Source organism: Embiotoca jacksoni, unplaced genomic scaffold (genome assembly GCF_022577435.1).
Source record: "Embiotoca jacksoni isolate LCO1_2020_lvr unplaced genomic scaffold, fEmbJac1.0.p SCAF_41, whole genome shotgun sequence".
NCBI lineage: Eukaryota > Metazoa > Chordata > Actinopteri > Embiotocidae > Embiotoca > Embiotoca jacksoni.
Window position 1 is genome coordinate 814,695 of NW_027185394.1, and position 22,473 is coordinate 837,167.

General features: G+C 38.9%; 3 protein-coding genes across 4 annotated transcripts; 2 read left to right on the forward strand and 1 right to left on the reverse strand.

Moving 5' to 3' along the window:
- The first annotated feature begins 1,264 nt into the window (after positions 1-1,264).
- On the forward strand, positions 1,265-8,432 carry LOC138209878 (E3 ubiquitin-protein ligase RING2-A-like). 2 transcript variants are annotated; one of them, XM_069168678.1, is made up of 7 exons: positions 1,265-1,556; positions 3,805-3,911; positions 4,373-4,533; positions 4,616-4,831; positions 4,918-5,238; positions 5,681-5,942; positions 6,603-8,432. In XM_069168678.1, exons 2-7 carry the CDS (start codon positions 3,834-3,836, stop codon positions 6,753-6,755), a joined length of 1,191 nt encoding a protein of 396 aa, XP_069024779.1. In that variant the 5' UTR covers positions 1,265-1,556; positions 3,805-3,833; the 3' UTR covers positions 6,756-8,432. The 2 variants fall into 2 exon arrangements, with proteins under 2 accessions (XP_069024779.1, XP_069024778.1); XM_069168677.1 differs by lacking the exon at positions 1,265-1,556 and having other exon boundaries at positions 3,525-3,911.
- A 700-nt stretch (positions 8,433-9,132) lies between these two features.
- Positions 9,133-13,159, reverse strand: rps18 (ribosomal protein S18). Its single transcript, XM_069168690.1, has 6 exons — positions 13,067-13,159; positions 12,244-12,342; positions 11,751-11,837; positions 11,572-11,673; positions 11,376-11,467; positions 9,133-9,257 (listed from the first exon to the last, which is right to left on the reverse strand). Exons 1-6 carry the CDS (start codon positions 13,067-13,069, stop codon positions 9,182-9,184), a joined length of 459 nt encoding a protein of 152 aa, XP_069024791.1. The 5' UTR covers positions 13,070-13,159; the 3' UTR covers positions 9,133-9,181.
- Positions 13,160-13,179: 20 nt separating this feature from the next.
- Positions 13,180-22,315, forward strand: vps52 (VPS52 subunit of GARP complex). The gene is made up of 20 exons (XM_069168673.1): positions 13,180-13,476; positions 15,507-15,588; positions 15,672-15,724; positions 15,908-15,983; positions 16,131-16,198; positions 16,333-16,508; positions 16,861-17,011; positions 17,258-17,358; positions 17,483-17,615; positions 17,700-17,757; positions 18,405-18,538; positions 18,619-18,774; positions 19,285-19,403; positions 19,498-19,621; positions 19,889-19,984; positions 20,093-20,200; positions 20,510-20,575; positions 20,934-21,045; positions 21,360-21,478; positions 21,597-22,315. Exons 1-20 carry the CDS (start codon positions 13,387-13,389, stop codon positions 21,741-21,743), a joined length of 2,169 nt encoding a protein of 722 aa, XP_069024774.1. The 5' UTR covers positions 13,180-13,386; the 3' UTR covers positions 21,744-22,315.
- The last annotated feature ends 158 nt before the right edge of the window (positions 22,316-22,473 follow it).

Sequence of the window (22,473 nt, forward strand, 5' to 3'; positions counted from 1 at the left end):
CTCCTCAGAAAGGAAGTGAACATGTTGTTCAGTGAGATGCTGCTGCCACCCAGTGGACACCCGGGGAACTGACTGACTCTCCAACCAGTCAAAAATAACGCCGAATACATAATAAACAATCCTGTAAATTAAATAACTGACTGCGGTGGTTCTGAAAACAACATGTGATTCAACCAAATGGACATTATCTGTTCGTGTATTAACTTTCAGTCCAAAGGTCAAAAAGACAAGAAAAACTGACAGACTTAAAAACACCAGGGAGGGAAGGACAATGAGGGACAAATGAAACTAAACGGGGCGGGGCCAATTGTCAACAGAGACCTTTGAAATGCGAAAACAAAAAGGTTAGGGTCCTTCTTAGTAGCTTTTTTTGGAGGTCCATCTGAAAATAATCCCAATATGACTCGAAAAGACCTGTTTTTGGGTGCGTGTCTGTTTGATTGACAGGCCTGTGGTGCAGTCAGATTATTAGTGGGCGGGACATAGTATCGTCGGGCATTGTGGTCCTTTTTATGTCTCCGAGTTGACATTTTGCATTTATTTTCAGCTAATTTGTGTCCCTTTGTAGTTTTTTGTTGTCATTTTGTGCCCCTTTGTGGTCGTTTTGCATTTAATGTACTAATTATATCCCTCTTAGTCAATATTTTACAAACATTTATGACCATTTTATAGCCCTTGGTTGGTGTTTTGTTTCTTTGTGGTCATTTTGTGGTCGTTTTTTTTGGCTTTCTGTTGTCATTTTATGTGTTTTTATTCATTTAGCGTTCCTTTGTAGTCGTTTTGTGTCTTTTTGTGGTCGTTTTGCATTACAACCTTATTTTGTATCCCTTTTTTGTGCTTTTTGTAGTCATTTTGTGTCCTCTTGCAGTTTTTTGGGGCTTTTTGTTGTCATTTTATGCCCCTTTGTGGTCGTTTTGCTCATTATCTCCCACATTTACGACAATTTTATATCCCTTGATCTGTGTTTTGTGGCTTTGTTTTCTGTCTTTGTATTAATTTTGTGTCCCTTTGGTGGGTTGTTTTAGATTTCTTCGAGCTCACATTGTGTCCCCTTTAAATTACACGTCTATTTTGTGTTCATTTTTTAGTTTTGTGTCCCTATTTTCCTTTTGGAAATTTTTACTCCCTCATCCAATAACGTACTGACTTTACACAGCGTGTTTTATTTTTTTCCAGTTGTAATACACCTGACCGGCCGCCATGGGGCACTGTCGCCGAGACAGGGCGCCGCTGCAGCAGCAGCAGCTGCCGGGTGTGGAGGCGAGTTGTTCCGGGAGCGAAGAAGAAGAAGGAAGCAGAAGAAAGATGGCCCCGCTGCTATAACGTCAGCTAGCTGACCGGAAAATGTCGCGATCCTGATCTTTTATGTTGTGTTTTTGTTCTCAGTCTTCGGCGGGAGAAGCAGCGTCCTGCCGAACACCGCGAGGACTCCGGCGGGAAACAAGCGGCCCGGTGTGTGTCGCGGGGGGATTTAACGGCTAGTTTTGTGTGTGTGTTCGTGCGGCGGGGAGGAGGGGGGGGGGGGGGGTCCGTCTCCTCCGGGACTCAACCGTCAGGTGAATTTTATTACTTTATTTATTCTTACAGGGTTTTAGTCCAACATTTTTTTTCTATTAATCCGTGAAAACTAATGAAACTTGACAAAGTTATTTTTTGTGTTTAAAATCGAGATGAAGGAAGTTTTTAACGGCGTCTGTTCGAGACTCAGTATAAATATATATATAGTATAAATATAATATATATAGTATAAATATAATATATAGTATGAATATAATATATATAGTATGAATATAATATATAGTATAAATATAATATATATAGTATAAATATAATATATAGTATGAATATAATATATATAGTATGAATATAATATATATAGTATGAATATAATATATATAGTATAAATATAATATATAGTATGAATATATATATAGTATAAATATAATATATATAGTATGAATATAATATATATAGTATAAATATAATATATAGTATAAATATAATATATAGTATAAATATAATATATAGTATGAATATATATATAGTATAAATATAATATATATAGTATGAATATAATATATATAGTATAAATATAATATATAGTATAAATATATATATAGTATAAATATAATATATATAGTATAAATATAATATATAGTATAAATATAATATATAGTATAAATATATATAGTATAAATATAATATATATAGTATAAATATAATATATATAGTATGAATATAATATATATAGTATAAATATAATATATAGTATGAATATAATACATAGTATAAATATAATATATAGTATAAATATAATATATAGTATGAATATAATATATATAGTATAAATATAATATATAGTATAAATATAATATATAGTATGAATATAATATATATAGTATGAATATAATATATAGTATAAATATAATATATATAGTATAAATATAATATATAGTATGAATATAATATATAGTATGAATATAATATATATAGTATAAATATAATATATAGTATAAATATAATATATAGTATAAATATAATATATAGTATAAATATAATATATATAGTATAAATATAATATATAGTATGAATATAATATATAGTATAAATATATATATATATAGTATGAATATAATATATATAGTATGAATATAATATATAGTATGAATATAATATATATAGTATAAATATAATATATAGTATGAATATAATATATATAGTATGAATATAGTATATATAGTATAAATATAGTATAAATATAATATAGTATGAATATATTATAGAATACAGTATATATAGTATAAATATAATATATATAGTATGAATATAATATATAGTATAAATATAATATATATAGTATAAATATAATATATATAGTATGAATATAATATATATAGTATAACTATAATATATAGTATGAATATAATATATATAGTATGAATATAATATATAGTATAAATATAATATATATAGTATGAATATAATATATAGTATGAATATAATATATACAGTATGAATATAATATATACAGTATGAATATAATATATATAGTATGAATATAATATATATATATAGTATGAATATAATATATACTATGAATATAATATATATAGTATAAATATAATATAGTGTGAATATAATATATAGTATAAATATAATATATAGTATAAATATAATATATAGTATGAATATAATATATAGTATGAATATAATATATATAGTATAAATATAATATATAGTATGAATATAATATATACAGTATGAATATAATAGCATAAATATAGCATAAATATAATATATATAGCACAAATATAATATATATAGTATAAATATAATATATATATATATAGTATGCATATAATATATAGTATGAATATAATATATATAGTATGAATATAATATATAGTATGAATATAATATATATAGTATAAATATAATATATAGTATTTTCTTTTAAACTCAAATTTTTTTGCAGTGCATTTAAAAAAATTTGAAAAAATGCTTCATGTTATCTGAAAAGTGATGAAATCCAAATCAGAGTATTTTTTTTTAAATGCCAGATTTGTGTCGTAGAAAAAGTGATGTTTCAGTCTGAGCCCATTTTAAATGTAGAAAAGTGGTCGTTTATAGAGCAGCATGAAACATGGAGGAGGTTCGGCTTGTTTAAATTTAAATGTCTTAAATGTCCCAGTTTAAAAGTCTCGAGCGTGGAGCCGCTTTGCGGCGAAACGTGCTGCCCGATGTTACAGAGCTCAAACACAGTTTTCTTTGTCTCTATTCGGCCTGGATCATCCGTCCATCCAGGGAGGATTGTGGGAAAGAAAGCGTCCGCCATGGCGGCTCCCGTGAACATCCAGACCCCCAGTAAGACCTGGGAACTGAGTCTGTACGAGCTGCACAGGAGCCCTCAGGTAACCTTCAGGAACAACCAGTCACACTTCATTTATACGCCACATTTCATACATTTTTGGTGCAGTTTCAAAAAGTGCTTTATGGATGATTGGCGGGTCAAAAATAAGACGGGCAGTCGGAGGCCAGAAAAAGATTCCATTTTTTTTATTTGATAACAAAATTAAAAACACGATTTAAAACAAATAAAAAGGAAAATCAGACAATTTAAAAGCTAAAGTTGGTAAAATAGAGCGAGATAAGAAGCAGAAGCTAAAGACGAGTATAAAGGATGAAAAGTTAGTTAATCAGAGGAATTAAAATGATGTAAAAGGAGCTGGAAGGTTTGAAAGTGTGAAGGAAATAAAGAAAGAAAAGCAAATAGATAAAAAGAACAGAATCCCTGAAATAAAGTGTTTGAACATTTTAATTGTTTCACCTTTGTGAAATAGTTGTTAAAGTGTTTCCCCCTGACGTCCACCAGGAGGCGATCATGGACGGGACGGAGGTGGCCGTGTCCCCGCGCTCTCTGCACAGCGAGCTGATGTGTCCCATCTGTCTGGACATGCTGAAGAACACCATGACGACCAAAGAGTGTCTCCACCGCTTCTGCTCCGACTGCATCGTCACGGCGCTGCGATCCGGGTGATTCATCGATTCATTCAGAAAACAGGTTAGAGATGAAGGTAAAACAGGACGAGGAGTAACCGACGTCCGTCCCCTTCAGGAACAAGGAGTGTCCGACCTGCAGGAAGAAGCTGGTCTCCAGACGCTCGCTGCGCCGCGACTCCAACTTCGACGCGCTGATCTCGAAGATCTACCCGAGCCGCGACGAGTACGAGGCTCATCAGCGCCGCGTCATCGAGCGCCTCAACCGGCTGCACAACAAGGAGGCGCTGAGCTCCAGCATCGAGGAGGGGCTCCGGCAGCAGGCGCGCTACAGGTGCGACAGGTGACCGTACTTCACCGGTTCCCCCCGGAGACCGCCGATTGATCACGGTGATGTCATCCCTCCCCCCTCCCCCGCAGGAACCACCGCGTGAAGAAGCCCGCCCAGGAGAGCGACAACACCACCTTCAGCGGCGGCGAGGACAACGGCGACTCCCGCTCGCACCTGTCCCACGACTCCGCCCCCTCGCACGCCCCCCACCCCCGCGGCCAGACGCCGCCGGAGGCGGGGCCGAGCCGCAAGCGGCCGCGCGGCTCCGACGACGGCTCGGGGCCCGAGGCGGACAGCGAGAGCCCGACGCCGCCGCCGAGACGCCACAAGGAGGGGCCGGCCTCCGAGATCGAGCTGGTGTTCAGGCCACACCCACATCTGGTCCACGGACAGGACTACAACCAGACCAGGTGAGACCGCACCCGGACTCACAGGGTGGCTCCGCCTCCTCGGCGCCGACCGATGCTGGGTTTCTGGGAGTCGATGTCGATATTAGGAAGTCAAAAAAATTTTTAAAAAAATGCAATATTGTTTACGTGTGCTCAGATTTATACCGATTTTCTGTGAACTCATTGTTTGCATTGATCGTTGAATGAGGAACATGTTCAGAGTTTTATTTTAACAGCAGAAATAAACCTTTTATACACTTTCAGCAGAGTTTCTGTTCACGACTTTTTTTGCAGGAAGATCACGTGAAGTTTATAAATCTAACTTCCCTCGATATCGTGAAGATTGCTTAAATTTGTGTTGATTATTCCCCCTGACGAACTCAAACTTCCCCACCGGATACTCGACTGAGGAAACATTCCCACCTTCGGTTTTATTTTTTTTTCTGAATTTTCCCGAAACCAGATACGTGAAGACGACCGCCAACGCCACCGTGGACCACCTGTCCAAGTACCTGGCGCTGCGCATCGCCCTGGAGGACAGACTGATGGACGGGGAGGCGGAGGAGGGAGGACGAGAGGAGGCAGAAGGAGGAGGAGGAGGAAGAGGAGGAGAGGAGGGAGGAGGTGAAGGTGGAGGAACAGCAGGAAGTGGAGAGGGAAGTCTGAGCAACATCAGCGAGAAACAATACACCATCTACATCCTGACGAGGGGAGGACAGTTCTCTGTGAGTAGAACATTATTATTCATTCAGATTAAACATCACGCTTTAACAGTTGAAAAGGGACGTTTTCAAATGAGATTTGTTTTCTTAAATATGAATATTAATTTATTCACCTGAGACAGAATAATGATAAACGAGGAGAACTTCAGAGGACAGGAAGTGAACTAATATTTACCGATATCGGCCAACTATTAACACCATGTCCAAAATACAATGTATTAAATGTCAAATACCATAATATTAAAATATATCATTTGTAAGAAAACCCGAAGATATTAGAAAGATGATTCAGGAAGTCAGCACATTATTCTTTGAGGTATATATTTAAAAAAACTGTAAACATTTTTACAGGACTTGAAATTTTTGCTAATTCCTGCAAAAAACAAAATTCTTGATCAAAACGTTCCCAAAAACATTGAAACATCTTAGTTTTTTTCAGTAGATGTACCCGTTTGGTTTTGAAGGTTTTTCTGTGTATTTTTCTAAACTCGGTTCACGAGTGTGGAATCAGAATCTCGACGAATAAACCGTCTGCAGCGTAGAGATGGAAAGTTCGTGGCTTCGTACGATGTCGTCTTGACGGGATTCTCCCAACATTTTTTCATTTGTTTTACTCTATTTGCTCCCTCTCCTCCTCCTCCTCCTCCTCCTCCTCCTCCTCAGACCCTGAACGGCTCTCTGACTCTGGAGCTGGTCAACGAGAAGTACTGGAAGGTGCGGAAGCCTCTGGAGCTTTACTACGCTCCCACCAAGGACCAGCCGCCGCCGCCGCTCCAGCCCAAGACTCCTCCTCCTCCTCCTCAGAGGGAGGGATGAGGCCGATCTTCAGCTTCTATTTCCTCACATTTACCGGCGATAAGTTGGATTGTTTTGTGGGAAAAAAAGAAAAAAAAATTCACGCAAAGAAAGAAAGAAAGAAAGAGAAAGAAAACGAGGCGGTAAAAGAAGCGGCCGTCGTCCGGACACCTGTTCCCTCTGAGGCCGGTCGGTGATGCGTTCAAGTCCCGTGGGGATTATCCTGCTGCGGCCAGCTGGACAGAAAGTTTCATATAACGTAGAAAAAAGAAAAGAAAAGCAAGCAGCACTGTGCAGACTCTCTGCGTTAACTACGACAAACACGGGGCTCCACGTGTTTTTCACTGCTGGTGCCGAAATAACGAAAAAAAAAGTTCCGACACCGACTTTTCCCTGTGTACGTACTTTTTATAACAAAACAAAAACTCATTTCTGTATGCACAAATGACCCAGAGAATAAAATTATTAAAGAAGAAAAATTGACAAAACTTGTTTTAAAAGGTTTTTTAAATTTGCGTACGCCCCATTTCCACTAGGAGTGCGACATCTAGTGGTGACGTTGCAGAATGCAACTAACTGAACACCCTTTGTTCTGACCTCCCCAAAGTGTTTAAAAACTCTTCAATCCAGAGTTTGTTTTGTCCCCTCCGAGCTACCGTAGAAACACAGTGTAGATACGAAGGCTCATTCTACCTTAACGAAAACACAAATTCCTTTTTAGTTGGAGGTGATTAAACACTAATACCGAACAACTTCCAAAAAGTATATAAACTAGGATGTTTTTGGGGAGCAGTACATTTTAGTGAAAATGTTTAAACAAGAGTTTTTTCTCTTAAATGTTCGCGTCACGTTTACCGCTTCTCCACCAGAACGTTCTGGTTCTGCCGAAGCGTCACGTCACCAGAAACAAGACATTTTATTTGTTTTAACAGCAAAAAAAATACAAAATACGATGGATAGTAATTTAACTGTTGATTATAATCTCGTAACACAAGTTGGATTTAAATATTCCTTCCCCGTTTGGTGTTTTCCTGGCAGGAACATTCTTCTGTAAACGCAGCAGCGTGATTAGTTTTGAAATGCTTCTAAAAATTCAAACCAACTTTTCCTGCTCGAAGACCCAAACTGCTTCAAATTCCCTTTTTATTTGATTTTTCCTGCAGAATCTCAGAAACGGATCAAAGTGAGACATCTCGTTCTTTTGTTTCATCTGACTGAATCTATTTATGAAATCTTTTGCGAGATTTTAATTTGTCGCGAAGGACTGAAGCTATTTTTTTAAATATCATAATTTCCAGAGTGACGGATCTGCGAAGAAACAGATTAAAGACGTGATTTAACACGATCAGGACGTGAATCACGTCTCCGTAAATACGCAGATTCAAAACAACCTACGAAGACGTGCTCCAAACTTTCTGCCATATTTTACCAACATATTTAAGAGCTTATTTTCCTCCTTCAGCGACGTCCCGTTTACCTTCGTGTTGGAACGTGTTTGCATGAAACCCGTGGTAGTTTTTTTCCTTCGTTAAGTGGGACTTTCCGCTCCACTCGTGTTCTTACGCACTTTAAACTCCCGCAGACGTAACCGCTCCTACTTTACCTCAGTTTCTATATTCACGATGCAATATTTAGTTTCTGTTGTGTAATTGTAACATTTCTCTTCTGTCAGCACAATAAAAACTACTCGACATAAAACTACGCAAAATGGTTTTCTTTTTTCATAAGAAATATTTTCATTTGTGAATTTTGCAGTGAGGAAATATTAAAGTTCAGCTGTTTAACAGGAAGAATAATTCTGGAAATAAACGTCTCTTCATTCTGTGAAGTTAAAGATCTTTCTGACACAACTCAACCCTGTTCAGAAGATTTATGCTTAAAACGACGGGATTTCTCGTCCAGATCATTTTAAAAACTCTTTTCCGGAGTGAATTTGATCATTGTTTGGGATCAAGTCGTGGAATATCAGAGAATTTAGTTTTGCGTGTTTAAATTTAAGTTGTCATTAATTAAAACATCATATTTTCCATGAATGTAGCTGTAACGTTCGTTATTGTAAATGTTTGGTGGCGTTGTACCTTTTTACGTTGCGAGTTAATGAAAGTTACTGTTAGATAAATTCTTTTCAGTATTTAAACATGTATTTCAATAACCGGAGCTGCGTTTCAGCGTGTTTTTAAACTGCATTGGTTTCTTTTTTCTGTTCATTATAGTGACGGGGAGTTTCTGATTTTTACTGAGTTTGACATTTGACCTCTTGCAGTTGAAAGTCTTAAAAATTTAGCGACTGATATTTCTTTAAATGGATATAAAACGAGGACAAAATCCAAACAGGACAACTTTTAAAAACAAAACGTCCCGTCGGTGTTTGAACAGAAAACGTCGGCAGCACGAAGAGTTTTGTGAACTGGTCTTTTTTTATTGAAACAAGGGAAGTCGGAGGGAGTTTACTTCTTCTTGGACACGCCGACGGTGCGACCGCGGCGGCCGGTGGTCTTGGTGTGCTGACCGCGCACACGCAGGCTGCAGAGGAGAGAGGACGGGTCAGAACCAACAACCAACAGAACCATCAGAACCAACACATCCTGTTATCACCCACAAACCTGATGGTACACGTCAGACAACGAACACAATAACTCAGGAACTTAAAGTGTCGTCGAGTCGTTAAAACTTCAAACAGCAGATTTCCTTCTTCACGAGTCGAAAGCATCAAATTTCTACTTAATTAAATCTGATTTCCTGAATCCACTAAATGTTTAAAGTGTTGATCTAAATCTCAGCCAGCTGTTTCACATTAACACTCTGAAGGCTGTAAAACTTCAACGCTGAACTACACCAAATGTGTTTAAGAAATATTTTCATTTGTGAATTTTGCAGTGAGGAAATATTAAAGTTCAGCTGTTTAACAGGAAGAATAATTCTGGAAAGAAACGTCTCTTCATTCTGTGAAGTTAAAGATCTTTCTGACAACTAATCAACTAAACAACTAATCAACTAAACAACTAATCAACTAAATATCTAAACAACTAATCAACTAAATATCTAATCAACTAATCAACTAAATATCTAAACTAATCAACTAATCAACTAAATATCTAATCAACTAAACAACTAATCAACTAAATATCTAAACAACTAATCAACTAATCAACTAAATATCTAATCAACTAATCAACTAAATATCTAAACTAATCAACTAATCAACTAAATATCTAAACAACTAAACAACTAATCAACTAAATATCTAAACTAATCAACTAATCAACTAAATATCTAATCAACTAATCAACTAAACAACTAAATATCTAATCAACTAAATATCTAAACAACTAATCAACTAAATATCTAAACAACTAATCAACTAAATATCTAAACTAATCAACTAATCAACTAAATATCTAAACAACTAATCAACTAAACAACTAATCAACTAATCAACTAAATATCTAAACTAATCAACTAAATATCTAATCAACTAATCAACTAAACAACTAATCAACTAAATATCTAAACAACTAATCAACTAAATATCTAATCAACTAAACAACTAATCAACTAAACAACTAAATATCTAAACAACTAATCAACTAATCAACTAAACAACTAATCAACTAATCAACTAAACAACTAAATATCTAATCAACTAATCAACTAAATATCTAAACTAATCAACTAATCAGCTAAATATCTAAACAACTAATCAACTAAACAACTAATCAACTAAATATCTAAACAACTAATCAACTAAATATCTAAACAACTAATCAACTAAATATCTAAACAACTAATCAACTAAATATCTAATCAACTAATCAACTAAATATCTAATCAACTAATCAACTAAATATCTAATCAACTAATCAACTAAATATCTAAACAACTAATCAACTAAATATCTAAACAACTAATCAACTAAATATCTAAACAACTAATCAACTAAATATCTAATCAACTAATCAACTAAATATCTAATCAACTAATCAACTAAATATCTAGACAACTAATCAACTAAATATCTAGACAACTAATCAACTAAATATCTAGACAACTAATCAACTAAACAACTAAATATCTAAACAACTAAACAACTAATCAACTAAATATCTAATCAACTAATCAACTAAACAACTAAATATCTAAACAACTAAACAACTAATCAACTAAATATCTAGACAACTAATCAACTAATCAACTAAACAACTAATCAACTAAATATCTAATCAACTAATCAACTAAATATCTAATCAACTAAATATCTAGACAACTAATCAACTAATCAACTAAACAACTAATCAACTAAACAACTAATCAACTAAATATCTAATCAACTAATCAACTAAATATCTAGACAACTAAATATCTAATCAACTAATCAACTAAATATCTAGACAACTAATCAACTAATCAACTAAACAACTAAACAACTAATCAACTAAATATCTAATCAACTAATCAACTAAATATCTAATCAACTAAATATCTAGACAACTAATCAACTAATCAACTAAACAACTAATCAACTAAATATCTAATCAACTAATCAACTAAATATCTAGACAACTAAATATCTAATCAACTAATCAACTAAATATCTAGACAACTAAATATCTAATCAACTAATCAACTAATCGGGTCTCTTACCCCCAGAAGTGCCGGAGACCGCGGTGAGCCCGGATCTTCTTCAGCCTCTCCAGATCTTCTCTCAGCTTGTTGTCCAGGCCGTTGGCGAGGACCTGAAAGAGGAGAGGGAGACAGTCAGGAGACGAGCTACGTCGGGCGGAGACGAGCTACGTCGGGCGGAGGTCGCCGAGCGCCCGCCGCTCCTCCGTCACCTTACCTGGCTGTATTTGCCGTCCTTGACGTCCTTCTGCCTGTTGAGGAACCAGTCGGGGATTTTGTACTGACGAGGGTTCTGCATGATGGTCACCACCCGCTCCACCTGAAACACACACCGCGGTTAGTACACACACACACACCAGACAGGAAGCAGCTGATGTAACAGCTGTTCTCCATCACCTCCTCCTCCGTCAGCTCTCCGGCCCGCTTGTTCAGGTCGATGTCGGCCTTCCTCAGGACGACGTGGGCGTAACGTCTGCCGACGCCCTGAAACCAGGAACACATCAATTAAACAACAAGTAGTTCCTAACAAATCACCATGACAACACCGGAAATATGACTCCGCCTCCTCATTGTGAATATAGAACAGATTTCATAAAACATGTAATTTAATGTAGTTTGTATAATAGTCACTATATCACACTCACGTGGTGTTGGTTGAGTAGTTCAACGTATTTCTAAGTAGTTAATATTTGTTGATACTTATTGATCGTTGTTGATGTTTATTGATCGTTGTTGATGTTTATTGATGTTTATTGATAGTTGTTGATGTTTGTTGATATTTGTTGATATTACACTGGAGGGAGCTTTAACGTGATTATTGGTGATGCAGTAGGAACACCTGAGTGTGATGTTTTAAAACGTAACCGTGACGACCAACAGGTGAGCTCACCTTGATGGCGGTGATGGCGAAGGCGATCTTCCTCCTGCCATCGATGTTGGTGTTCAGGACACGAAGAATGTGCTGGAACTTCTCGGGGATGACCAGAGACTGAAACACGTGGAGACGTTACAGGAACCAGCAAAACAAGGACTTCACAACCAGCCACGTCACAAACATCCGACACAACCAGCCACGTCACAAACATCCGACACAACCAGCACCATCAAATACTGACTCATTAAAAACAATCAACTCACGTTTGATCAAAAATAAACCCAAGAATAGAAGATAGAAAAGTTCAGACTCAAAACAAAAGACAAAAACAATCAACAAAATGAGCTTTAACTGAACTTTAACTGAACTTTAACTGAACTTTAACTGAACTTTGTCTCAAACCCAACAGAGTTTCTATAAAACGTGTTTTTGAACGTAAAGCTACGAGTTAGCTTCCCGGCTAACGGCTGGCTAGCGGCGGAAGCTAACCAGACTCCGTGAAACGCTCCAGTCCGGTTATGACTCCGGTTTAAATCCGGTAATAACCGATCATGACTCCGGTAATAACCGATCATGACTCCGGTTTAAATCCGGTAATAAACGATCACTCTGACGCACAAACAGAACCGGAGGAGAAGCTAACGTTAGCGGAGCTCAGCGACACATTAACACTCAAATGTCGACTTCTACCACCGATATCGTAATAATTCTGCATCCGTCCGCTCACACAAGCTGTGTAATATTAACCTCGAGTATAAATGTCGGTACAAACAGAGAGATTACAGCAGGATGGTCGTAGATTGTAAACTCCACCGCGTCTGTACAGATCCCAACTCACCATCTTGGAAGTCGGTTCCGTGCGAAGAGGAAGCTGCAACAATCTCGCGAGACTTTTGACCCGTTTTTTTCCGCCTGAGACCGGAAGTGTGTCCTTTTTAAACCCCGTCCGACGAAGATAAAACAACCGAGTTTGACAAACACAAACAAATAGTGTTAAAAAACGGAATAAATCTTCATCGGGTTTTGAATTTTGTTCTTTTATTTACGTACAGTTTCAGCATTTATTTGTATTCACACGTTTATGTTTTCTCGACGAGGCGGAACCTTTAAAACTAGATGTTCTTCTTTCTTTTTTTTTCGTAGCGTAAATTCGCCGCAATGGCGGAAGGAGCGGCGGCCGCGGAGGGAGCTGCTGCTGGAAACTCTGGGAACCCGACAGGAACCGCGATGGCGTATTTACAAGACGAGGTGACGTTATTATTTATGGTCTGTTTGACAGTTGTGTTGCAAAACAAAACAAAAACAAAACATAAATGCTGAGCGGTGTCGGACCCTCTTCCGGTTAGCGTTCATTAATACTGCAGCGATGAACTCAATGAGCTGTGGAGAACAAATATAAAATATAAATATATAAAATATAAATATACATAAAACATTTTGAAATAACGAACGATTTATTTCCGGGATTGTTCCCTCGTGAGAAGGTTGACGTTGCGTCGTAGCAGTTAGCGTAGCAGTTAGCATGCTGCCGATCAGCTGCACTAAAAGCACAACACACATCCGGTCTGGTCGGTTCAAGTCGCTCAGCAAGACTCACAGACGTCTCCGAACTGTTCTGGTTCCGACTTCCAGTGGTGGGAAGTCCCGAAACACGTTTACTCAAGTAAGTAATTAAGTACAACGATGAGGTATTTGTAATTCGAGTATTGTACTCTTTACTCCGTTACTTTAGTTTGACAGTCAGAATAAACTGTTCAATGTTACACAGAAAATCCTCCTACGATCTGAGATCAGCTTGGGACGTTTGTCTGTTCCGCCCTGCCGAGGAAAGATGAAGAAAAAGACTCAAATTACTCAAACCAACAATTAACAAAACAAAAACAACAAAATTAACACAAAAAAAAAAATCAACAAAATTAACACAAAAAACAACAAAATTAACACAAAAAACCAACGAAATTAACACAAAAAACAACAAAATCAACACAAAAAAACAACAAAATTAACACAAAAAAAACAACGAAATCAACACAAAAAAAACAATAAAATTAACACAAAAAAACAACGAAATTAACAAAAAAAACAACGAAATTAACACAAAAAACAACAAAATTAACACAAAAAAAACAACGAAATTAACACAAAAAAAATCAACAAAATTAACACAAAAAACAACAAAATTAACACAAAAAAACAACAAAATTAACACAAAAAAACAACGAAATTAACACAAAAAACAACAAAATTAACACAAAAAAAACAACAAAATTAACACAAAAAACAACAAAATTAACACAAAAACAACGAAATTAACAAAAAACAACAAAATTAACACAAAAAAACAACAAAATTAACACAAAAAAACAACAAAATTAACACAAAAAACAACAAAATTAACACAAAAAACAACAAAATTAACACAAAAAACAACAAAATTAACACAAAAAAACAACGAAATTAACACAAAAAACAACGAAATTAACACAAAAAAAACAAAAAAATTAACACAAAAAAACAATAAAATTAACACAAAAAAATTAACACAAAAAAATTAACACAAAAAAAACAAAATTAACAAAAAAAAAAAAAAAATTAACACAAAAACAATTCAACAAAATTAACACAAAAAAAATTAACAAAATTAACACAAAAAAAACCCAAAATTAACACAAAAAAACAACAAAATTAACACAAAAAACAACAAAATTAACACAAAAAACAAAACAAAATTAACACAAAAACAAAACAAAATTAACGCAAAAAACCCCCAAAATTAACACAAAAAAAATCAACAAAATTAACACAAAAAAAACAACAAAATTAACACAAAAAACAACCAAATTAACACAAAAAAACAACCAAATTAACACAAAAAAACCAACAAAATTAACACACAAAAACAACAAAATTAGATCCAAAACCAACAAAAGTACACAAAAACAACGAAATTACATAAAAACAATAAAATTAGAAACAAAACCAACAATATTAGATTAATAAAATGTTTTAATTCAACAACACTATTAGATCAAAAAAGCTAAATTAATTTCAAATTTATTTATTTTATAAATGAGATGCAAAACCAAATCTAATCCAGACCAAAGTAAAACAAAATGGTACTCAATGAAAAACTAAAAATTGTTGTTATCAAGAGTGTTTTCTACAGATTTACTGACATTTAACTGATTGATCGGTCCATCGTGGAAATAACCTTTAACTTCAACTGGAAACGAGATGGAAACGATAAATTTGTCTGAAGCAATGATTGAACTTTCCAGAAGACGGACGGAGAGATGTCCAACCTGAACCTGGGAGAACTGGACTTGACCACGGACGAGTTCATCCTGGACGAAGTGGACGGTGAGGAAACATTTAGATTTACATGTAAAGATGTATTCGGATGTTAAAGATCTGCTTCTCATTCCTTCTTTTGTCTCCTGCAGTTCATATTCAGGCCAATCTGGAGGATGATCTCGTGAAGGAGGCGCTCAGAACGGTGAGAGCGTCAGAGAGGGACGGACATCTTCCTGTTGAAAGAGGAAATGTCGAAGCTGCATCTTTAAGATCTCACAAACAAAAGATGTTCAGTTTATTATCGTGGAGGATGAAAGGAAACAGAAAATATTCACATTGAAGAAGCTGCAATCAGAAATGTAAACAGGTTCCCGTCTGATTTCAGGGTGTCGACCTCCGTCAGTACTCCAAACAGGTGGAGGCGGAGCTTCAGAGGATCGAGCAGGCCTCCATTAAAGACTGTATCCTCCTCAGTATGATGTCACAACGCTCTAAACAATCTTTTTTTTTAAACGCATGCCGTTTCTTCTGTAAAGATGTTGTTGGTTTCTGAAAGTGTTAAACTGACTCCATGATGTGTTCAGTTTTCTTGACCTTTGGTCCGTCAGACATCAAAGAGAGTCAGAACATCGCTCTGCTGCACAACCAGATCACCGCCTGCGACTCCATCCTGGAGGTAAGACGCCGTCACGGTCCGCCTCCCACGATGCACTGCAGCGTGAGGTCAGCCTGTGTCAGACGGTCTGATTGGTTTATTTCATGTAAAACTGTGGTGGGTTGTCTTTAACGTCCGTCCGTCCGCCCCCTCAGCGTATGGAGGGCATGCTGAGCGGCTTCCAGAGCGACTTGTCCTCCATCAGCAGCGAGATCCAGACGCTGCAGCAGCAGTCGGTCAGCATGAACGTACGTCTGAAGAACCGGCAGGCCGTCCGCAGCCACCTCAGCCAGCTGGTGGACGAGCTGGTGGTGCCCGGAGCCATGATCTCGTGAGTAGGACCGCCGAAACAACCCACGTACACCGGGGCTGAAAGACTCGTCGGGGGGGGGGGGCAGCGAGGTGAGTCACAGAGATGGAAACAAAACGTGACGACATCACGTCACCACAAAGTGGAGAAGACACAGGAAACAAAACCAAGAAATATTGCTTTTCATTCATTTTAAATATAAATTAGCGTAAATGAATGAGTCTCAGCCCTGAATGAGATCTTCCTGTTTCATTTTTATTAATCTCAGATAACCTTAGAAGAGTTTTAGTGTCCAGAGAAACAGGAAGTCTCAGTGTGTTCCTGCAGAAGAAGCTCCCGTTCAGAGTTTTCCCGTTTTCCGGTGTCGTCGCAGCACCATCCTGGACAGCCCGGTGACGGAGCAGGAGTTCCTGGAGCAGCTGCACGAGCTCAACAACAAGATCAACTTCGCCAAAGAGCTGAGCTTCAGAGAGACGCTGGCCTGCTCCGACATCCAGGACATCGTGGACCGCCTCAAACTCAAGGTGACGCTCGGACACGGGAATCTTTCTGTCGGCTCGCCGGGACTTTATTTTTAAATTTTTTTTAGAAGGTTTAAATCATGAGAATCAAAGCAGAAATTCAGAGGAACATTTTTACATATTTACATCCTCCTGGTTTTTTTTGCAAAATATCAAGACACAACCAAAAGAAAACATCATGGATCACTGAGGTTTTTTTTTGGTTTGAAGCCTTTTCAAAATAAAATGAAGAATGTGTTTCGTCCTCAGGCTGTTTCAAAGATCAGAGAGTTCATCCTGCAGAAGATTTACTCCTTCAGGAAACCCATGACCAACTACCAGATCCCCCAGAACACGCTGCTCAAATACAGGTGATCACGAGACGCCCGGATTCACCACAAACGTGTTTCTGTGACGACGTTATTTCTGTGAGAAAATGAAAAGTAAGTCTTATTGTGAAAGGTAAAATAAAAAAAAAAAAACATCTCGTTGCAGATTTTTCTACCAGTTCCTTCTGGCCAACGAGAGGACGGTCGCCAAGGAGATCCGAGACGAGTACGTGGACACGATGAGCAAAATCTACTACAGCTACTTCAAGTCGTACAGCAGCCGGCTGCTCAAAGTGCAGGTCGGTGCGTCGGCGGAGGTCAAAAGGTCACGAATTAGAGGAAGTGATGTATAAAAAAACATCATGTCTCTCTCTCTGCCGCAGTACGAGGAGGTCGCGGACAAAGACGACCTGATGGGAGTCGAAGACACGGCCAAGAAAGATATCCTTTAAAATCTTTTATTATCAAAATGGAAACAACGTATTTGTAAATAGATTAAAAGACAAATCAAATGTTGACATTTTTCTGTTTCATGTAAAAATATAATAATTTTTCGATGGCAGCAACACGTCTCCAAAAACATAGTTGTGACAGGGTCATGTTTTACAGCTGTGCTGCATCACCTCTGCTTTTAACAACACTCTGTAAATGTTTTTGGGGAACCCAGGAGAGCAGTTTGCTGGAGTTTTGAAAGTGAGTTGTGGTCCCGTTCTTGCCTGATATTAGGAATTCAGCTGCTCAACAGTTTCGGGATCTCCTTTGTGTCGTATTTCTTTTCATTTTGCGATGCGCTGATAACCAGCTGGATGGTCCCTCTCCTCTTTAGCCTGCTGGATTTTTTATCCTCAATCGTGTTACTGACCTGTTGCCATGGGAACCTGATTAGTTGTGATGTTCCACCAGGTGTCTTTTCTTGACCCCGTCCCAAAAATCTTTTAAGACGTGTTGCTGACATTAAATCCAAAACGAGCAGATATTTTTCACGAAACAATAAAATTTCTCCGTTTCAACATGTGATATGTCGTCAGGTCACGTGACCACCAGCTGTGTTGAGTGTCCTTGACTCGCCCCCCCTCTTCCTCCCCCACGCTTCTTCTCCAAGCCGTCGCTGAAGAGCAGGAACACCATCTTCACCGTGGGCCAGCGGGGGGCGATACTGAGTCCCGCCGAGCTGGAGGGTCCGATCCTGGTTCCTCACACGGCTCAGAGAGGAGACAGCCGGGTGAGGAGGCTCAGAAACACCGACGACCAAGATAATCGAGAGTCCGATCCGTGACGTGATTAACCGTGTCTGTCCTGCAGTACCCGTACGAGACGCTGTTCCGCAGCCAGCACTACGCCCTGCTGGACAACGGCTGCCGAGAGTTCCTCTTCCTGTCCGACTTCTTCATGGTGACGGGGAACTCCGCCCACGACCTCTTCAACAGCATCATGGGAAAGACGCTCAGCATGTTCCTGGTGCGACCTCACAGATTATTAGTTGTTTGTAAAACATCAGAATATGACGGAAAATGTTTCATACTTCAGAAGCGAGAAAGTTTTGCAGTTTTAAATATTTAAATTAATTTAATATTCAAACCAAAACTGGGACCGGACTCAACTGAAACAGGTTTGGTGTCCAGAACATGAACGGTATTTCGTATTTTACAGTGTTTTTTTGTCTCTTGATCAACATCAGCGCCTGAGGTGTTTTTTTTGGGCAACAGAAAATCTTCAACACGGCCCACTTACAGCCAAAGTGTTCCTGAGCCCATGCAGTGATTTCCACCACAGAATCATGGCTGTTTTTAAAGCGGAGCCGCCTGAAGGCCCGAAGATCAGACATCAGTATTAGTTTTCAGGCTTCGTCCTTTTGCATCAGATTTTGGGTCACAATTCTTTTTCAACAGGTGTTGTCATGTTGGAGAGGTCTTGTTGCCATGGCGCCACAGTTTGAGGTGGTTTGTTGTCTTCTGCGTCCCTCTACAGAAGAGCATGTCCACCTACGTGTCCGACTGCTACGACAGCATCGCCGTCTTCCTGTGCGTCCACATCGTCCTCCGATTCAGAGCCATCACGGCCAAGAGGAACATCCCGGCGCTCGACAAGTCAGTGTCTTTTTCGGTTCCCCGCCACTTCACCGGAGTCGCGTCGGCTCTCGCGGGCGTTTGCTGACTCGGCGTGTCCACCTGTTCTCCTCAGGTACTGGGAGGCGGTGCTGGAGCTGCTGTGGCCGAGGTTCGACCTCATCCTGGAGATGAACATCCACAGCATCAGAAACACCGACCCTCAGAAGCTGGGAGTGTTGGACACCAGGCCGCACTACGTATGTACACACACACACACACCACACACACACACACACACACACACACACACACACACATACACACACACACACACACACACACACACACACACACACACCACACACACACACACACACACACACACACACACACACACCACACACACACACACACACACACACACAAACACAGGAACCATTTTACAGACCTGGACGCTACGAACACTTTTATATACTGTGTGTGTGTGGTGTGTGTGTTTGTGTGTGTGTGTGATCCATTTTCAGATCACTCGTCGTTATGCTGAGTTCTCGTCGGCCCTCGTCAGCATCAACCAGACGTTCCCCAACGAGAGGACCAACGCTCTGCTGGGACAGCTGCAGGTCACACACACACACACACACACACACACACACACACACACACACACACACACACACACACAGAACAAGATGTCCGTCACATACACCCTGTGACTTCCTGTCCTCCAGGTGGAGGTGGAGAACTTTGTGCTGAAGATGGCGGCTGAGTTTCCCTCCAGAAGAGATCAGCTCATCTTCCTCATCAACAACTACGACATGATGCTCAGCGTCCTAATGGTCAGAACCAGAACCAGAACTAGAACCACAGCCACAAATAAACCTAGAACTAAAACTAGAACCACAACCAGAACTAGAACTAGAACCAGAACCAGCTGCAGGAGTTAAGTGTGTGTGTGTGTGATGTGTGTGTGTGTGTGTGTGTGTGTGTATGTGTGTGATGTGTGTGTGTGTGTGTATGTGTGTGATGTGTGTGTGATGTGTGTGTGTGTGTGTGTGTGTGTGTGTGTGTATGTGTGTGATGTGTGTGTGTGTGTGTGTGTGGTTCCGGTAGCCTGACGCTGTGCGTGTTGTTCCGTGTGTGTCCAGGAGAGGGCAGCAGACGACAGTAAGGAGGTGGAAGGTTTCCAACAGCTGCTGCTCGCCAGAACTCAAGTAAACATCTTCACAATCATAAATATTCTAGTTTCTGCTTATTTAAAACTTTTATACAAAAATATCTCGTTAACATTTAAAATTCTATTTGTTAATGTTTTCTTTGAATATTTAATCCATTTTTAAAATGTATTTTACATTTTTAGAAAAAGTCTTTTTTTAATTATATTTTAACACAAATTTTTTTTTTTTTTATAGACTTTATATTAATATTTTTTGCACGTTTAAGTAATATTTTAATACATTTTGTGACCCTTTTTTAGGACTTAATTTTTTTTTTTTAAACAATATTATAGGAGATTATTTCAGTACGTTTTGTACATTTCATTGATATTCTTAAGTTCTTGACTCCCTGCAGGAGTTCATTGAGGAGATTCTGTCTCCTCCCTTCGGAGGGATGATCTCCTTCGTGAAGGAGGCCGAGGTGCTGATGGAGAAAGGGCATCTGGACCGGCTGAAGAACGAGGAAGGTGAGAAACGCCCCGACCAATCGGCATCACTCGGGGCTGTGAGCCCCGCCCAGGAGTCCAGACACGCCTCCTGCTGCTTAAGTTTTGTTTTACGGAGTAACGAGAAGTTTCTTTTATCAGTTTTGTTTCTGGTCAGTTGGTTTGAAGCTGATGAGTCGTCACATCGACGTGCCACTTCCTGTTTCCTCTGAACTGTTGTTTCACGTGAAAGTTCTTCTTCACAGGAAGGAAAAGTTAACTGTGTGTGTGTGTGTGTGTGTGTGTGTGGTTGTGGTTGTGTGTGGTTGTGTGTGTGTGTGTGTGTGTGTGTGTAGCTCGGATCACTCAGCTGGTTCGAGGTTTTTCCAGCACATGGAAACAGTCTGTGGAGGCGATGAGTCAGGACGTCATGAGGTCCTTCACCAACTTCAAGAACGGAACCAGCATCATACAGGTGAGTCGGTCGGTCGGTCGGTCAGGTGAACAGGTTTTTTTGGTTTTTTTTTTGACAAATGAGACGCAGCTGTTTGCGTGACAGGAAGTGTCTGAAGCTCCGCCCCTGTGCTCCTCAGGGCGCCCTGACCCAGCTCATCCAGTACTACCACGGCTTCCACAAGGTCCTGAACCAGCCGACGTTCCGCAGCCTGGCCGTCCGCTCCGAGCTCATCAACCTGCACCACCTCATGGTCGAGGTCAAGAAGCACAAACCCAACTTCTAACGGCGGTCCGGAGGTCACGGTAAAACCCGAACACACGCACGCCGAAACATCTGGAATACGTTCACGCTAAACATCTGGAACGTGGAGGCTGTGGGACTCTTCGGTTTCTTCACAGTGAGGAAGAAGAAACGAAGAAAAAACCTCCAGCGACCAGATTTAAACCCTGAATTCATCAAACTCTGAACACAATCTCCTCCTCCTTCTTCTTCTTCTTCTCCTTCTTCTCCTCCTCCTCTTTCTTCTCCTTCTCCTCCTCCTTCTTCTTCTTCTTCTCCTCCTTCTCCTCCTTCTCCTCCTCCTTCTTCTTCTTCTCCTCCTTCTCCTCCTCCTTCTTCTTCTCCTCCTTCTTCTTCTCCTTCTCCTCCTTCTTCTCCTCCTCCTCCTTCTCCTCCTTCTCTGTCGTGTCTTTAAGTCGTTTAATCACCAAGAGGTGCGTTTGATTTGTGTGTCGTGTCACTTGGAAAAAAAAAAGAAAGGATGAAGCTATGCTTTATTTATTTTTTATTTTTCTTCGTGTTAACTAATCCCAGCAGCAGTCGGTTAACTAGTTAAACATTAAAAACATAAATTAATACGACTGTTTCTTTTTTGAACCCGACGATTTGATGAGAGAAGTTGAATGGGAGTCTATGGAGCCGGAGGCTTTTTGGAGCCGACCTCTAGTGGCACTCGCTGGTATTGCAGCTGAAGACACTTCTGGATCAGAACCATTTTACAGACCTGAAGCTAC

Coding starts and splice junctions, on each gene's coding strand:
- LOC138209878 (XM_069168677.1), top strand. CDS start 3,582: ATGTTTCAGTCTGAGCCCATTTTAAATGTAGAAAAGTGGTCGTTTATA. Junction 3,912..4,372: donor AGCTGCACAGGAGCCCTCAG/GTAACCTTCAGG, acceptor GACGTCCACCAG/GAGGCGATCATGGACGGGAC. Junction 4,534..4,615: donor GTCACGGCGCTGCGATCCGG/GTGATTCATCGA, acceptor CGTCCCCTTCAG/GAACAAGGAGTGTCCGACCT.
- rps18 (XM_069168690.1), bottom strand. Junction 11,838..12,243: donor TCGCCATCACCGCCATCAAG/GTGAGCTCACCT, acceptor TCCTGGTTTCAG/GGCGTCGGCAGACGTTACGC. Junction 11,674..11,750: donor GAGAGCTGACGGAGGAGGAG/GTGATGGAGAAC, acceptor TGTGTGTTTCAG/GTGGAGCGGGTGGTGACCAT.
- vps52 (XM_069168673.1), top strand. CDS start 13,387: ATGGCGGAAGGAGCGGCGGCCGCGGAGGGAGCTGCTGCTGGAAACTCT. Junction 15,984..16,130: donor GCAGGCCTCCATTAAAGACT/GTATCCTCCTCA, acceptor TTGGTCCGTCAG/ACATCAAAGAGAGTCAGAAC. Junction 18,539..18,618: donor CTCAGAGAGGAGACAGCCGG/GTGAGGAGGCTC, acceptor TCTGTCCTGCAG/TACCCGTACGAGACGCTGTT.